Here is a 17122-nt window from a genome sequence, read left to right as displayed (position 1 = left end):
ATTCACGGACACATTTGCGGTTTGCCAGAAAACGAGAAACGAAACAGATTCCCATCGCGACAGTCCACATCGCGACATGGCTCGTGGTGGCGGGACGCCCCCTGACAGCCGCGGCTGAGCACGCCCCGACCGCGACAGAGCAGCCAGCTTGACGAGAACACGGCACAACCCCGCTCATCTGAATGGGGTGCACGATACCGAGTGCCCAGGTCGCTCTAGTCTCTGAAGCTGAGCTTGAGCAGGCTGTGCGACTTAATTAGGGTTTTTGGGCAGCGGGTGGGTTGGTGTGCCCCAGGCTAGCTAGATCTGCTGTCAGCCTGAGCCTTGTGCCAGGCCTGAGCTTCTGCTCAGAGTTTGCGGATGGCTTCAGCGACCATCTGATGAATCGACGCCGTGCAGTGATTAGTGTCGGCGGCTGGCTTCCTCGTGATGGATCGAGCCCTGTGGACTCATCTATAGGACCTCTCTTGCAAGAATCAAGTACCCGCATGGGCCCCGTGGGACGCCCGCGATCGTGCCTAGCTTATTATGGACTGTCCCTGACCCTGGTGCTGTCAATGTGTTTCTCTGTCAATGCCACTGGCAAAGGAGGGCGAGACTGGCAAGGGGAGCGGGAAACATTTGGGCCGGCCCATAAAATGCTGACAGCACTAGCCTGCACCGGGCCCATGCCGGCCCCCGTTGAGGCGCATTATAGCGTCAAGCACTTCCTTTCTGGGCCTAGCCAAGGCTGAATGGGCAACGAGGGGATATTCGAGGGCGGGCGTTGGCCCCTCTTGGGCGTGCCCGGTGTCGTTGACTTGGGTTGCTCCCGAGCTCGACCCTTGGGCCCCTATTTCAAGCCCTACCATCGCTCAAAAAGGTGCAATGACCCATAGCGTTAGCCCTGGCTGGGCAATACAGGACGTGACAACCCTCATCGTTCTTCCTTGGGCGGCACCTCGGCCAGAGTAGACAAGAAATGAAGGGCGATGCTTTTCGTCCCGCCGCCCCACATCCATCGACACTGTGCCGCCCTTTCGCAGCTTCAGGCCAGTCCAAAAATAGGCTGATGGTACTGGTGGATTAGCCTTTTGTTTCCCTCTCCGTGCCACGAGCGGAGCCGTGGCCCGATGTCGCCCCGAGGTCAGGGCTCTGTTGTTCCCCATGGCTGAACCGTGAGCTCGCGTGCTTGCCCGTTGTCTTTCCCTGGCAATCTCTGCGCGTGAGGTAATAAATGCCCGATTGTCATCTCGATGAAAGGGCATTGTTGATTTGGACCGGGCCTGCTGCTGGACATTGCAGGCAGGACCGGAGAGTACAGGACACGCCTGCTGCACCGCTGAGCTACTCCATGAATCGGCTGCGCGCATCGCCATCATTTACCACTTTTGCTTCACCTTCGTGTGACAGGCAGACAACAGTGCCCGCAGCGGGCCTTGCTGGGCGCTGCGAAGCTGTATTGCCTGTGTCATGATTGCGGTTGCCTTACCCGGTCATGCAGTCGCATCGAGCCAAGTCAAATCGCGCTCTTGGCCGTTGTCTGCCCAATGCGACCTTGATTCACCAGCACTGGGGTCTGAGGACACAGCCACCACCTGGGGAGTATAGAGAGAGCATGGTGCAATCGCTTCTGGTTCCACCAAAGAGTCCGTCCGTCCGGTGCCGTTGGCGGTCTGGGGAGCAGGCCCAGGGGGCATTGTGCCACTGGCCCCCAGCCTTTGTGTCCATTAATAGTGTCAACACACCACCGATCACAGCGTCGTAACGTGGGTGGATGCTCATTATCGCGTCATTGCTGCAACGCTCGTCCATCACTTCGCCCTTGCGATTGTTCACTCCAGCCAAAGGCTGAACTCGGTGCGGCAGTGCACACAGTCCTCTTGCATCCTCTCTGTCGTGAACTGTACAACGCACACGATGTCCAGTTGACGTAGAGCAGCACACACACAACTTCAACTCAGCACACAGCGCATTGGTTCCCCTTCGTCTTCGACCTTATCCACGACGGAGACTACATGCCTTGCGGCACAAGCACCGACCTGGCGAACACAACGCCAATGGGGGAGCACACGCAAACACTCTTTCCTTCACATCTCCTAAGAGGCAAGTAGTTTTGATTGGGGCTCTTCGAGGCAATGCAGCGAGAAAACAAGCAAGATCTATGTACGCCTATGGCGACGATCGGTCCCCCAAGATGTAGAAGGGTCTCCAAAGGTGAGAGTCTTCGATTTCCTCAGGAACAAGTTCTCCCTCTCCACCTCGGTTAGGCTGCCATCCGCCTCTCGGCTCTTCTTCCGCGGGGTCGGTATGATCATGTTCTCTGGACCCAGAGTATTGTTGCTACCCTGACGGGACTGGCGGACTGGCGGCAGCTGTTGCAACTGCGGAGGAGCAGTGCTTGACCCGCTCTGCGTGCGCCGCGTTGTGTCTCTTGTTTCACGCGTGTCGGTCGGCGGCGTAATGGTCGAGTCGAGGATAATGTCGCGCTCCAGGAACGAGCCGTTGCGAGCGCCGCGCTGGGCGAGACTCACGAGCTGGCTCAGAACGCTGAACTCGAGCTTCAGCTTGATGCTATACGCAAAGGGCTTGTAGCTCGTCTGCAGGAGGAAGTTGTTGGAGAACTCGAGGGCGGGGATCGTGATGTCGAGCATGATGATGGCGACGTTGACGTAGACGAGGCGCCTCATGAGGCGGCGCAGCTTGGCCTTGTCCCGGACATGCTGCTCGACGCGCATGAGCTTGATCGTCTCCCACACGTACACGGCCGAGATGATGGCCTCTTGCACAAAGAAGACGGTCAGCTGGATCTTTTCGTACACGTTGTACGGCTGCTGGAAAGGCGCCGGATTGCTCGAGACAACGCCGTAGACGAGCACGACAATGGGGATCACCATGGTCACCGCATTGAAGATGATCATCCAAAGGATGGCCCGGAGGCGCTTGCCATCGCGCAGGATGAGGTGGAGGCGTGAATAGAGGACCACGGACTGCCCGTTCACCATTGACGCCCAGCCCACAAGGATGAGAGTCGCATCGAGGTAGTCATTGTCGTATAGGTTGCGGTGAAGGAGAAGGTAGCCAACGGCGTTGAAGGCCACACCCCAGGTTGCCACACACAGGCTCCAGAAGTAGAGGCCGGACCACCGCTTGAAGGTGCCCAGGATCCACGCCGTCAGCTCGAGAACATTGTACAGGGCGATGCTGATGAAGACGGTCAGCACGTTTACATAGACGTCGCTGATCGCGATGCCAGCGACGGGCGCCGCTGGATTCTCCACGCTCATCGGAGGTCAAGCAGTGGCTGCCGTCGCCGCCAGGCGGGCTGAGAAGTGGCTGCTGTCCGGGCACCAGTGGGACCATAGTTGGCCGTCGTCTGTCACCGGTGGCGGGTCATCGGCATTTTCCGTGAGGGTTGCGTCGTGCTCGGAATCGTGATTGCGTGCACAGCGGGGGGAACAGCCTCTTGCAGGTCTCGTTTGTCGTGAGCGGCTCCCTCGGCCACGGCGGCTTGCGGCGAGATGCTGTGGGTGTTCGGGGACAGGACCGTTAGAGTTTTAAGGAATGAGAAGGAGGGTGATGCCAAGCCAAGCAGCCATGCGGTCGACATTGCCAGAGCAATGTCTCTCGTTCCCCACAAGCAGACTGTGGTGGCAGAGCCATATCCCACGGCGGCGAAGCCAAGACGTGACGTAGATCACCAACCGGAGCTGTCGAGCTAGGCACATTATTGACCTTGATAGGGTGTAGCCACGAACCTTAATCTTGGGCCCGGGGCAAACTCCATCTCCCTCCACCCCCTCAAGAAATAGCATGGTACTGAGCACAGACGTGCATACTAGCTATGCATTTGCCAAGTCAGCTGGAAAACCTATCACTTGTGCCTGCCGCCGCAGGCTTGTGGATGATCGCCCGTGCATGCGGCTCTGCTGGCGAATGGTAATCTTGCATCGCTCGATGACAGCCGCCGTTTGTGGAGCGACCTAGCCTGAAGTCTCCTCGGTGGTGCAGGCGCCCATAGGGATATACTCCAGTCTGTCAGTAGCAGCCTAAGGTGGATGGACTCCGCTAGAGAACCCTTCGTGATCGACAAGTCTTGCACGCCATGGCAGCCAAGTTTCCAAGAGATCTCAACAGGGCCGCGCATATCATCGGCCGCTCTTGGGCCGTCTCCGGTTGAATCTGACCTTGTGTATTGCTGTCTGATGTAATTTATAGAGCTACTTGACCTTGGATATGTCGACATGCCGAGACTTCACAGCCTCGACAGCGTGACGAAGTCCTTATTATGTCTGCGTGAATAACCAACATGACATACTCGGAATAGTCCAAAACGAGTAGCGCCATGATGGAACAAGGAACAAGGGTCATGACATGCCAGTAATGCTAAGTTCTTGTGGACGGAGTACATTAAACTCCTGTCAAAGGAGCACGGAAATGAAAGAAGCATACCCAGAGCGGTATCCACGTACAGCAGCGCCACGGCGAGCTCTGAAGAGGTCACACAAGTAAGGCGCTAAATTGGCTTATTGTGTTCGCATGCCGTACTTAATCCGCCCCAGCTTTTGAGACGTTGACTTCCACGGTCTTGGTGATGCCATTCCTCGAGGCACCATTCTTTCTGGCGTCGTCTGAGATCGCCAAGACGCCCGCGTCCGATGGTACGGCTCTGCTGACACTGGTGAGTCCCATTGGGAACACATTCTCGTCGTCCAGCTCCTGCCAGCCGGGATACCTATGGTCTGCTCGACGTGGAGTGGACCGGCTCTTCATCTTTGCAGATGCGCCCATCCCATTGGCGCCATAGGATTGCTCCTGCGAGGAGCCGGTGAACTTGATTCGGGAGGCAAGGACGTCGATACTGTAACAGCAAGGACCAGAAGTCAGCAGCAGACTTCAGGGTTGGAGTGCAGACGAGGCTTACTAGAACATCATGGGAAAAACACACTCGAGTGTGTAGATGAAACGATCGATCTGGCTGGCCGTAGAAGAGGCAGCCTGGAGAGAAGTCTGAAAGAAATATGTGATGGCTCGAGATACTCCGATGAGGGCAAGTGTCGCCAGGCGAATCTCGGTACCCCGCATGAAGTGCCTGAGCAACCCTGTACGAATTGATGCGTTTTGTGAAGCCTTCTTCGCGGAGCCAAACTTGCGAAGGAGAAAGACGGCAGTGACGCATTCCAGCAGCGCTATGCATATAAAGTAGCCGGTATGAAGATGGTTGATGATTACCTGGAGGCTGTCGCTTCCGGAAACGAGGGCTTGTACGCGTTGAGCGGCTATCGCGCAGCGACAACCCGCGATGGCGGCGACAATGACCCAGAACATTGGCACGAAGATGCGTTTCTCCTGTCTGGGGAGCACCCTTGCCAGGATGACATATCCATAGAATGACAGGCCAACCTCCTGGATCTATTCGACACTGATTGATTAGAACAAGCTCGGATTGTCTGCGCCGGGTAAAAGAAGGAGGCCTTCATTGTTCTTTCGTGGCACTCACCAGCCAGAAGAGGTCTGCAAAAACCGATGCAACGGCTTTCTGTGTCGTGGGATGGTCTTGATAGAAGGCATAGAAGCACAGGCCGTTGGCTACTGCGGTGGCCACTGACACCACTAAAGGCACCGCGACGACAACAGAGAGACGTGTGATGCTGACAATGATGAGTCCAAAGAGGAAGTTGGCGATGCCGATGCTGCTCAAGATCGCCCAGCTTGATTCGAAGTAGACGTCCATCGCGGTTTGGGCAAGAACGCACGTGTGAGATGGTGCGTGCCCTAATGCAGGAAGGAAATGTCAAGTTGTTCGGGCAGGTCAGTCATACAGGACGTAGGGCAGGAAGCAGAAGTGCCGGCAGGGCGGCATGAGCTATTTGAGTTTGTACGACTCAATCCTGGGGCCGTTAGCGCAGATGCAGCATGACTTGACTTCTAGCAAGGTTCGACGGGTGTAGCCAAGATCCAGGTTGGTCGGCCAGACAAAGTGTGGCACAGCTAGCAAGGCTCTAACTGTAAAGATGTTCCAGACCGAAGCCACGGGGAACCTCCGGGGGGCATGGCATGGCATGGCATGACACAACCTTTCAAGTGCCGGAAGTGCCTTAAACGAGCAAGGGGCAGCCTTTGCCAAGAGAACAAGCCAGAGACGAGGTGATTCCAAGTCTCTCTCAGCTTGCGAAAGTGGAAAGGTGCCCGGTTCAAAGAGTCAAATTTGAGGCATCCGCCACATCGTCCGTTGAAGTTGTTGTGTAACAGACCACTCGGCTATCCGAGGATCGACGTTGCGGAGTCGGGCTGCTCCGGGAGCTGGAGGTGAGTGAGGGATAGGATTCATATTAAGAGCGGAGGTGAGACATCCAAGGAGTGGGGGAAGCTGGGGTTGGGGCCAGCGTCCAGGGGTTCTACGCCTCGTGGCTGCAGCCCTTCAAACATCGCGCGCTCCGACTCGTCGGGTTTGGCTTCAGCTGAAGATTCGGCTCCACCACGTTCACGCGGCATCCCTGTTCCCTATCGCTTGGTTGAGCAAGCCCCTGAGATGGACGGTTGGCGTATCATGACCGCTCTACACTAGCTGGCAGGAGGAGGCGTTTCTCCCATGAGGGGCACTGCGGAGTAAATGCCCTCCTTGTCTCGTCTCTCGATACGAATTTTCTGCTCCTCTTTCCAGGGCTTCTAGGTGTCACTTGTCAGAGCGTGGCATCAGGCTCAGTCCGGCAAGAGCCTCGGCCCAAAGTGAAAAGCTTCTGGTGGGAATTTTTTAGTGTTGAGATTATTTCCAGCCAAGTTGGAGTCCCTGTCAAGCGATGCTCAGCTGAGGTCGACGCGCCATGACCCATCGGGACCACCGTTTGGCACTCACAGCAGATTCGACCTCCGCGACTAGCATCGGGTTTGTGGCGTTACTAGTCATGTTCACATAATTTCAGATTTTCTTGCTGGACGCAAACCCCCTGGAAGCCTGGCAAATCACTTGATCCAGCACTAGGAGATAGTGGAGGGGCTTGTGACGAGACAATTTCTCAGGGTCCATCTAGAATAGCAGACTCTCGCTTGGCGACGAATAGATTGGTCACGCCATGATACGACCTTAGAGCATCGATCTGGTGCAATGATCAAGCCGTCACCTTGGCAAGGAGCTAGTGCAGGCGAGTGCAGGCGCTGGCGATGCCAGAATGCCGAAGGGCCACATGGTTCTAGGCTCGGAGGTGGCGACAGGTGTGGTGGAGCTCCTGACGAGCGCCTAACGCGGTGCACGACAGGAGGGCTTTATGCCAAGGAACAAGCCTAGCCCAGTTACAGCTTGTGTAAGAACAAAAGAACAAGCGTCTATCTCCAGGTGACAACACCCAGCTCGCTTGTGCCGCCAAATGGTATCAGCAAAGGCCCTTGTCAGGGCGATGCTGCCGATACACCAAATTGTGTAGATGCTTCAAGCACGAAGTTTCCCAGTGCCCCACCGACTCCCCCATGGGGAAGCACCCAATTTCTTTTATCACACCTCCTGTGTGCGGGGGTATTGGCATGTTGCACCCTATCACCCAGGCAAAAGAAAGTTACTCCACAGATCGTAGTGGGCTTGTAAAAGGTATGCTGCGACAGGGCATTGCTGTCGAGTAGAGTATGTGAAACGAGGCTGAAGATTGACGCAATTGATGCTATGTTGCGCATTTACGACAGTTGTGTACCTGCCTACTGGGAAACTCCGGCCCATGCAACCATAGTGCTTCAGTAGGGCAACACATATCGCCGACGAGGGCTCTGCAAGCTGCGACTATAGGACTAGCAACGTGTGTACATAACGAACTCCGCAGGGCGGGCAAGCCGAGCCGAGGCTCAACCCCAAATTCGAACGTGGTTGGCCGAGCCGCCCCCAATGCCCAACGTCAGTACTGTCCAGGCCATGTCGATCCAAAAACCGACAGCCGCCATTATCCGCTCGTTCCTGCTTCAACAACAAAACGGAATAGTGACCGCATGCATCATGGCTGCTCAGCAACACTTTGTAGTCCCGATTGCGCCGCTGGAAAACCACCCAGGCGGGTCTGTGGTCTGCACGGAGCCCGCGCCACAGGTGTACCTCTTGACATTTGACTCTGCTCCCGACAACCGGCTGACACATCACTTTATATCTGCCATGCTCACAGCCCTCGATCTCGTGGAGGCCCGGCTGCCTTCCGGTGTTGTAGTCACCACGTCTGCCATACCTAAGTTCTACTCCAACGGCCTCGACCTAGCGCTCGCGAGCAGCATGGATCGTTTCTTCGAAAATCATCTTTACAAGCTGCTCAGCCGCTTCATCTCTTACCCCATGCCGACCATCGCCCTCGTCAACGGACACGCGTTTGCAGGAGGCTTCATGCTCGCCATGCACCACGACTACCGCGTCTTCTCGGGCTCCAAGGGCTTCCTCAGCGTCAACGAGATTGATTTCGGCGCTCCGATCCCTTTCCCGCTACTCAACATCTACCAGATCAAGGTCCGGCCCAATTTCGTCCGGGATACGGTGCTCGAAGGCAAGCGGTGGACAGCGCAGGCAGCGCTCGAGGCCGGCCTCATTGACAGCGCGGAAGGGTGGAAGGGTGTGGAGGCGCTTGTCAAGGATCGGAATCTTGTCACGAAGGGCTCGACTGGAGTATACCGGCTCCTCAAAAAGGGCATTTACAGAGAGCAGTTGGCCATGCTGGACAGTCAAGGCGACGAGACGGCCATTTTCAGCGACATGATGAAGGTGGAGGCCGAGGAGAAGGCTGCAATCAGGAAAAAGGCGGAGGCAGCAAAATTGTGAAGACCTATCAAATTTTGAGTTGGTGCCAAGCATGGTGGAGTGCTTGGATGCGCCTACCATACAGTCGACAGCCGGGATGAGACCACTGGGATCAAAAGAAAAAAATATTATCCAATTTTTTGTTTTGGCGCTCTAGGCAGTCTAGGGAGAAGTAACTGGCGTGATGTGCAGGGGTCAAGTTTCCCGCTCCTTTCACTTTGACTCTCGCTGCTTACGCGCCGCGATCTCTAGCCGGACGAGCTCGGGAATCGAATCCACCAAAGACGGCTGCTTTGGCTGCCAGCCTAGATACTTCCTTGCTCTTTCGGAAACACCGCGACTGTTCTGGCCCCACGACACCCAGTCGAACTTGCCCTTGGCGGTAGCATCGTAGTAAGAAAACTGCTTGGTATCCTCGCGCTCGATTGCGCCCTGCTTGTACGCCTCGTAGGCAACCAATTTTGAAATTGCGCCCCACTGGAAGATGCCATCCTCGGCGAGGAAATAGGCCCGCGGACCCCAGATCTCCTTGCCGCTGTCGCCAATCGGTTTGCCGGCACTGGCATGGTCAGCAAGAATGACGAACAAGGCCGATAGGTCGTAGACGTGAACATAGTGCCACTCGGCCAGACCCCTGCCGCTGATGGGCGCGAGGCCCTCGTCAAAAGTGGATTCGATCAGCAGAGGAATCTGGCGACTCTTGGGGTTGACAGGACCCCGGCCAACGCCATAGATGGTTGGTGGGCAGACGATGGTGATCCTGACAGCGGCCGGGTCTTTGGCAGCCTCCTCGAGCACGATCTTGTCGACATCGCGATGGAAGGCGGAATCAGGCAAGTTGAGCAGGTCGTCGACACCCTCGACGTCATTGTAGATCTGCTCCGGCAAGGGAGGCTCTCCATAGCGTTTATTGTCGGCATCATACCAGCACAGAATACCGGTGCCGCTCACGTGAATGTAGTACCCAGGGTTCTGGGCCGAGTGAGACTTGCGCAGCCCGGCGGCAATAGCACGAGCGGCGCCTTGGTGGTCTGACGAGTCGGCAGTGTCTAGGAACAAGGGGTCAGTGTGACTGAATGCATGATAAGCGTAGGACAGTGACTTACGGAGGACAATGTCGGCAGCAGCAGCAGCGTTGGAAACGGTCTCGAAATCATCGAGCGACCCGATGACCAGCTCGACGTTGGGATGCACCTTTTTGATCTTTGCGCCGGTTTCCTTGCTCCGGACGAGGACAGAGAATTTCCATGTGGGATGGGCTTTCTCGAGGGCGTAAAGAGCATCACCACCAATGAAGCCGGAAGCTCCGGTGCTGAGAAATTGTCAGTAGAGTTCGGGTGCAATGCACGACAGAAGGATATTCAAGGGATCTCGCCGGGCGACGTACACGAGGACCTTCTTTGCAGACATGTTAGGGTGTTTGTTTGTGGCTGTAGCAGAGGTATTTGGATGACTCGACCGCGAGAAGGAGGTATATGAGATGCCGGTGCTTTCGACTCAAACGGGAAAGAAGAATAAATAGCTGGTGGTGAGAGATGTGGCCTGGGATGAAATGATGGATGGTGACGTGATGGGCTCCTGGCAAAGTGGATCGTGTTGACGTCCACACACCCACTCGCTCGCCCCTCACTCACCAGGCCATCCTGTCGCTCCTGCCAAGTTGGCTGGCATATGCTCCGTGTTTATGTAAGCACGCTGCACCTCTCGACCCCCCCCCCCCCCTGGTTGAGGCAATCAGCATGTCAGGATGTCCTTATCTACGGATCACCGTGCCGCTCCGGGAAACTCTACACAGTTCCCCCCTTACGACATGCTGATGAGTTTGCTCTCTCGATGGAAACCACTGGCAAGATGCACACCACGGACAGGCCATTGCGGGCACCAGGCGCCGACATCGAGGCCAAGCCACTGCTAGGCGCGTTCCTCGACAGGCCTACGGCACCAGCCCCCCGTGCGGCCCTTGCCAACAGGAGCTGGCTGCTGCGCGCCCTCACCGTCACGGGCCTTTTGGTCGTCGCGGCGGCCATCACTTTCATCACCACTTCAGACACCACCGCATCCCTGGGGACTAGCATCGAGGAGTGTGCGTGGGCCGCCCTTGAGGAGCACGTCTCGCTGCTCGATGTGCCGCCCATCCCCCGGAGCGAGTTCCTCGCCCGCCAGCAGAGACTGGCCGCAGCGCTCAAGGCTGAGGGCGTAGACGCCTTCATCGCCGAGCCGTCCGCCTCGACGGCCTACTATGCCAACGTCTCGGCCGCCTTTGACCTCTCGGAGCGCCCGTTCCTGGTCATCCTTGACAGCAGAGCCGAGTTCTCGTACTTGGTGCCGTCTTTCGAGGCCGGCCGCATCGCCGCGCTGGACATGGTCTACGACACAAAGGCCGTCATCCAGTGGGACGAGACGCAATCGCCGTACGCGGTGCTCAAGGACAAGACCAAGCTCGGCAGGGTCATGGTCGACGAGCACGCCCGCTTCATGATTGCTGCTGGCCTCGGGGGCGCCGGGATCGAGGTCGTGCCCATGTCGGCGACGGTGCAGAAGCTACGCGCCGTCAAGCAGGAGTCGGAGATTGCCATTCTCCGGGGCATCAACCGCTTCACCCGGCAGCTGGTCCGCGCCCTGCGGCCCTGCATCCGGGTCGGCATGACGCAGGAAGAGGTGACGCAAGCTGCCAAGGCGCTCTTCACCCGCGCTGGTGTTGGCGAGGGCTTCTGGGCGATTATACTCTTCGGCGACCAGGCGGCCTTCCCACATGGTGGCAAGCACGGCAAGACGCTGCAGCATGGCGAGTTTGTCCTCATCGACATTGGCTCCAGCCTCCACAGCTACGGCAGCGACGTCACCCGCACCGTCCTGCCACCCAGCGCCACCGTCAGCAAGGAGCTTCTCGACATGTGGCACACGGTCCACGCTGCCCAGAGTGCTGGCTTCGAGCTCATGCACCCAAACCAGACATGCTCCGACATTGACGCGGCATCTCGCAAGCCAGTCGAGGCGGCTGGCCTGGGCCCGTACTATACACACAGACTGGGCCATGGCCTGGGCCTGGAAATGCACGAGCATCCATACCTGAACGGGGCAAACAAGGAGAAGTTGAGCATCGGAGAGGTCGCGACCAATGAGCCGGTAAGTATTCCTATGAGGCTGCCTAGCTCGTCGTTATCACCGCTGACAAATATAGGGTATCTACGTTACCACCGAGCAAGCCTCCGAGATAGGGTGGAAGACCGGCTTCGGGATCCGTCTAGAGGATCCAATCCTGGTGACCAAAGACGGTGGCGAGCCACTTACAGGCCGCAGGGCTTTATCTCCATATGACCCCTAAACTTTTTGACGCCCCAAGCGCATGACCATGTTCTCAACGAAAGGTCTGTGCATAGATTGTTTCAAGGTAGAATGAGATGTAGACTAGACTAACATGTTCGAAAGCCACCTATATATTACCATTTCCAATAGGGTCCACTACTTCCTTTATTCTCATGTTTCAATAGTGGCGACAAGGCAATGTTCAAATGTAACTCACTGCCAGCCAATATTACGCAAGAATGCGCGACCTATGGGCAGTAGATATTATAATGACGGGTGGACTTAAGAATGTAAACCATATGGCAAATTGCCAGTTCAACCAAGTATGGCCCCGTGGTCCGCCCAACTAATCAAATTTTGGGGCAACTTTTCATTCCTATGAGAACTACGTATGAGCCACAGCTCCCCTGGAGGGCCAGCGATCAATCTGTTAAGCCTAAAATGTTGAATAGGCTAATCCTAGCACCTTGTATCCTCCCTAGCCTTCGGGGAAGAAACTGAAGCAAGGGGAAGCTGCAACAAGAAGTGGACTGCACCATAAGAAACCAAAGGAGCGTGTGGGAGAGCGGGTTTGAGCACATCGTATGCTTATGAAAGTTTCGACGCCCTGGTTTACTTCGCAGTGCCAATGTAGGCAAAGCATTCCTTGAAGGCCCTGGCCTCGAGACCGAAGAGACCGCCATGGTCAAGCATGGAGGCAGGGTACCACGTGGTCGGATCAATGCGCTCCAGGAGTCCCGGGTAGCTAGTCAAGCCGGTCGGCTCGGTGACGCCCCAAGGGTTGCGAAGAATGATGTACTGCTTGGAACCAAGGACAGTGTAGCCGAGGACGGAATAGGCATGGTTGGCAACGATGTTGCTGCCGGTGTACACATCGCCGGTGGCGTAGGTCCAGGCGGTCATGGGGTTGATGGTCTTGAGGTTGACACAGTTGGAGCGGACCAGCCCGAGCACGTCGTTGGCAGAGTGCTTCTCGGTCATGTAGTAATGGGTATCACGCCCGTTGATCTGGGCCATGGCCTTGACAGGATCGCCGCTGTGCGTCTGGGTGATGTCGGGCTGCTGAGAGGAGCTGCCGGTGATCCATTTGGCGAAAGCCTTCTCATACAACGAGGGCCAGATGTCAGCTCCGTCGCTCGAGCGGCAGTACAGGGGCTCGTTGTTCGAGTTGTTCATGGGGATCTCGTAGTTGACCTCCACAGTGTCGGTGCGGGCGTTATTGGCGCCGCCCTTGTCGTGGAACTTGATGACGAGGCGCTTCTTCTCGTCCTTGCTCTGGTGGACGCGTGTCGAACGGTTGATGGAAGAAGGGTCCGACCAGAAGACGGAGAAGAGGGCGGCAATCAGCCAGCTGTTGCTGGTGCAACCCTGGATCGGGTCGTCGAAGCTGTGCATAGTTTTTCCGTCGACAATCTGGAACTGGTCAAGTTCGCCAATGACGCGCCCGCGGAACATCTGGAAGTAGTAGTCGTACATGTCGCGCCACGAACCGTTCGGCGGCATCCACTGGCCCTTTTGCATTCTGAAGGGAGTGACAAGCTCGTTGACGGTCATGGTCACCTCCCGGTTGGTGACCGTCTTGCCCAGAGAGTGCGCATCGATGATCAGGCGCAGCTTGCCATTCTGCATGCGAGCCATCTTCACACGGGCTTCACTCAAGTCCTTCAGTCCAATCCTCTCGAGGTCCTTTAACTGCCGGACCTCCGAAAGATCAGGGGTTTCGAGATCGCGCTCGTTCAGGATCTTTATGTCCTTCTCCGTCAGCTTCTCCGCCTGCCTGTCTTGCTTGTTGAGCTTCAGTCCGGCAAAGAGCACGGAATTGTGCTTCATGTCGAAGAGTTCATCATATTCCGTCTGGAGGACACAAGACAGGATCTTTGCCGAGGCCATCGTACGAGACTCGATCTTTCGCCCAAGTAGGGCTTCGGCAAGGGCATATGGATTGATGGCTCCCACTCTGACATCCTTGGGGGGAGGATCAGCGTGCATGATCCGTCCTCCGGCGGGGAGCGTTGATGCTGGCTTCACGTCGCCGAGCTCATCGTAGTCTGACTGGAAACTGTCAGAGCCAGGAGACATTTGCTTGTAGGCGTTGTGGCCAAGGATGGCCGAAACGAGGGCGGATGGGTCGACGACGAGGAGATTGGAATTCTTGGACGAAGCATCAGAAGACGGGAATCGGATATCATCCATGTTGTCGGTAATTGCACGAATGTGATGAAGGGGAGATTGTGGATCGAACTTGGCAAGTGATTAGGCAGTTGGATGATACAAGACGTCCTGTCTGAGGTGGAGAAGCAAAGGAAAAGATCTTGAAGCTGGGTTGCTTCTGGGGACTTTATGCTTCTTCGCGGCTCGTTTTCCACTGTTATTTTCCGGGAAGTATCGCATTATTACCTCAAATGAAGCTTCAACCGTACAGATTTCCTCGTATCCATGACACATATTAACTCAAACTTCTCTGGCAATGGCGAGTAAGCGTTGCAGGAAACGAGCTGTGAAGTTTCGCCGAACCTCCTTACCGGATGATACTGGTACTGACATGTCAAATGAACCTATGGCCCAAGCGTTGTAACCGGCCAACAATTGCGTGGGTCTGGGAGACCCATCAGATGCAACATGAAGTACTTGATGTCAAGGGAGCAACCGTCGATAGCCGCTGTATAGTCGTGGGCGCGAAGTACTCAACTGCTTTACGCTAGAGGGATGGCTACTGGTGCCACAGATGAACGGGACACACTTCACACCTCACAACTTACATCGGAGCACTGAGCTAGGTATTCACCCGCTTTCTTTTACCGGGGCACATCATTCGACATCATGGTACAACCCAGCCTGATGACGCAGCACGGCTCCTGCGACAAACTTACATCTCGGTATGCCCCAACAATTCCACAATACCCCAACCGTTGACCTTTCCCCGCACTGGGAGGAAAACAATGTGCCATCCTTTCCAAAACTCATACCTCAGCATGTGAAAGCTGGGTCTTCGGTAAGTTAGAGTTGTGTAGCCTCGCTGCGATGTAGGACCTTGTGGTCAGATAGCTGACAGCCTGCAGACAGCACCCGTCAACGCAGGGCTTTCCGGGTTTATGATTGGACACGAGCGTATGTGGACGAGCTAGTAAAAGCTAGAATGGATCCACAATGGTGCCGAATCGCTGTGAAACCTGGGGAATGCCGATCACCCCGGATGACAACGCATCCCCCGGCCTCACCCCTGCCCATGATGGAAGGGGAACATAAAGCAAGGATCCCCACACATCTTCCCCGATTCGTTTGAGGTTGATGAACCCATGCAGCTCCGAAATTGATCTTCTCGGAGTGGCTCTCATCAAGGCCAGTTATCATTGTGACTGGAGATCTGGGTGCCAGCCCAGAGGAGCTAGGGACTGGCGAGGTTTCCCAGGAGAGGACCACAAAGATCTCGGTCTCCTGTTGATCAAAGCCTGTGTTTTAATTACGTACGCAATTTAGGATGTAAGTTTGGTCAACCCGGACGTACACACACGCACGCATACACACATTGAACCATGTCCGGTGGCTGCCAGCCAATAGCGCCACTCTTGGCTGTCCAGTTCTAAATGCCCGCTCACAGTCTGCAGCCATCATAGGAATACCCAGGATGTAGAACCAGTTTGCTGATCAGCAGATGCGTGGCTCGGTTCTCCGACTCGAGCTCCGCCGGTCCCCGAGGAGGCAGAAGTTGACATAGCAACCATGTTTCGGCGGCCTCGAAGCAGATTTCGGCTGGGGGGTCATGCATCGGAAGCTGCTGGCTTGGGACTACCGAGCACTTCCTGAGGAGTCTGGAAAGTGCAATTCTCTTGTATAACGGGTTTCGGTGTCGTATTCTCTCCGGAGAGCTGCTCTGTACAATTCTGTTTCCGAAGCTTTGGCATGATCTGCCAGAAGCCCGCACAGCGTCCGTTTCCTGCTTTTGCCTCTTCCATCTACAGTCACTCTACGGTAACTTGTGTACAAGGATATCGACCCAGATCTTATCTCCCACCCCTCTAGGGACCTTTGGATCCTATTTTGGGCTCTCATCAGAACTGCCGATTACAGAGATCCTCGCGGAAGCGTGAAACCTATTGACGTTGTAGAATCTGTCGATGAAAGCGGAGACCATAGGAAAGTTGCAGCCGACGAGGGCATTTTCCCCGAGGTCATTACCGCTCGACCCGTTACATCTCTGTTGGAACAAATATTGGCTTGCATAATGGGCAATCGACATGGCGGTTTTTGAGCCAAAAGTCGATGCAAGTCGTGTGAAGCAGATGTGCGCATTTCAATCGTCGGACGCTGTCCACATCCGCCAGGACTTCGAGGCAGATTGCACCACAGCAATGTCAGTGTTATTAGGAAAACTGTACCACTTGGAACATACCAGACTTCAACTGCGCTGGACTTGGTTGAAGCCACAGCAGCTTCCCTCTTAAATCCCCGAATCTGCTCGTATCTTTTCGAGGGGATTGCTTTGTTTAAAATTCGCAGGTCGATTGCCTCCTTCAATTTCCTTTTTACTCTCTCAATGTCTCTCTGAGGCTGATTGTTCCGGAATTTCATCAGACAGCTTTTTTTCATGAGCATGCATATGGGTGGTTGGAACTTGAGAGGGATTACGTACATAGGGAGCACGAGGGCTATGACGACGACGCCAACTGTCACCAAAACCGATATACGCGGATCTGGACATGAGGCGTCGTAATCGTTCGGCGTCATCGGGTTGCCTGCGTGAATGCTCATGAGCTGTTAGTTTTCGTTAATATCCTCGTGGCCAAGTTATGCCCTCGTTGGATGGATACAGTACACTGAGCATAAATCGAGGGGTGCCTGATCAAATATAATAACAGATCGTAGCTCAGCCACGCCCGCCAATCACACGATGCCCCTCGAGAATGCGCAAGAGCCTGCTATAGTAGAGATTGCCACCAGGCTTCCGAAGCTTTGCAACCTAAAACACCCTGTGCTTTCATGAGCAGTTATTTCAATATGGAGATCGCCGCCCTTTATCAGGGCCAACGGGTTAGTTCATTGGTGGCTTGATCGGGCCATAGCCGCGGAACAGTACGC

General features: G+C 55.6%; 5 protein-coding genes across 5 annotated transcripts; 2 read left to right on the top strand and 3 right to left on the bottom strand.

The window, feature by feature from the left end:
• Window positions 1–4196: 4196 nt before the first annotated feature.
• B0I36DRAFT_419300 (uncharacterized protein) lies at window positions 4197–5713 on the bottom strand (the record flags this gene model as incomplete). The annotated part of the gene is made up of 3 exons (XM_046162128.1): window positions 4197–4840; window positions 4904–5391; window positions 5480–5713. 3 exons carry the CDS (start codon window positions 5711–5713, stop codon window positions 4528–4530), a joined length of 1035 nt encoding a protein of 344 aa, XP_046017884.1. The 3' UTR covers window positions 4197–4527.
• Window positions 5714–7983: 2270 nt separating this feature from the next.
• On the top strand, window positions 7984–8920 carry B0I36DRAFT_309443 (ClpP/crotonase-like domain-containing protein). Its single transcript, XM_046152128.1, has one exon. It carries the CDS (start codon window positions 8111–8113, stop codon window positions 8759–8761), a length of 651 nt encoding a protein of 216 aa, XP_046017883.1. The 5' UTR covers window positions 7984–8110; the 3' UTR covers window positions 8762–8920.
• Window positions 8858–10338, bottom strand: B0I36DRAFT_2709 (uncharacterized protein). Its single transcript, XM_046151287.1, has 3 exons — window positions 10128–10338; window positions 9847–10052; window positions 8858–9789 (listed from the first exon to the last, which is right to left on the bottom strand). Exons 1-3 carry the CDS (start codon window positions 10148–10150, stop codon window positions 8954–8956), a joined length of 1065 nt encoding a protein of 354 aa, XP_046017882.1. The 5' UTR covers window positions 10151–10338; the 3' UTR covers window positions 8858–8953.
• Window positions 10339–10591: 253 nt separating this feature from the next.
• On the top strand, window positions 10592–12065 carry B0I36DRAFT_234806 (peptidase M24, structural domain-containing protein; the record flags this gene model as incomplete). The annotated part of the gene is made up of 2 exons (XM_046149344.1): window positions 10592–11866; window positions 11922–12065. 2 exons carry the CDS (start codon window positions 10592–10594, stop codon window positions 12063–12065), a joined length of 1419 nt encoding a protein of 472 aa, XP_046017881.1.
• Window positions 12066–15835: 3770 nt separating this feature from the next.
• B0I36DRAFT_2693 (uncharacterized protein) lies at window positions 15836–16848 on the bottom strand. Its single transcript, XM_046151262.1, has 2 exons — window positions 16677–16848; window positions 15836–16622 (listed from the first exon to the last, which is right to left on the bottom strand). Exons 1-2 carry the CDS (start codon window positions 16793–16795, stop codon window positions 16109–16111), a joined length of 633 nt encoding a protein of 210 aa, XP_046017880.1. The 5' UTR covers window positions 16796–16848; the 3' UTR covers window positions 15836–16108.
• Window positions 16849–17122: the final 274 nt, after the last annotated feature.

Source organism: Microdochium trichocladiopsis (assembly GCF_020744255.1).
Source record: "Microdochium trichocladiopsis strain MPI-CAGE-CH-0230 chromosome Unknown B0I36scaffold_1, whole genome shotgun sequence".
In the NCBI taxonomy this organism is placed as follows: Eukaryota; Fungi; Ascomycota; class Sordariomycetes; order Xylariales; family Microdochiaceae; genus Microdochium; species Microdochium trichocladiopsis.
Note: the sequence above shows the minus strand (reverse complement) of the source record. Positions and strands in the feature narration are given on the sequence as shown.

Bases quoted from the DNA above. Each gene is read 5' to 3' on its own strand.
- B0I36DRAFT_309443 (XM_046152128.1), top strand. From the start codon at position 8,111: ATGCTCACAGCCCTCGATCTCGTGGAGGCCCGGCTGCCTTCCGGTGTT.
- B0I36DRAFT_2709 (XM_046151287.1), bottom strand. From the start codon at position 10,150: ATGTCTGCAAAGAAGGTCCTCGT. The intron at 10,053-10,127 runs GTACGTCGCCCG...ACAATTTCTCAG, and splicing joins TCTGCAAAGAAGGTCCTCGT to CACCGGAGCTTCCGGCTTCA. The intron at 9,790-9,846 runs GTAAGTCACTGT...CCTTGTTCCTAG, and splicing joins TGCTGCCGACATTGTCCTCC to ACACTGCCGACTCGTCAGAC.
- B0I36DRAFT_2693 (XM_046151262.1), bottom strand. From the start codon at position 16,795: ATGAGCATTCACGCAGGCAACCCGATGACGCCGAACGATTACGACGCC. The intron at 16,623-16,676 runs GTACGTAATCCC...CATGAAAAAAAG, and splicing joins ATAGCCCTCGTGCTCCCTAT to CTGTCTGATGAAATTCCGGA.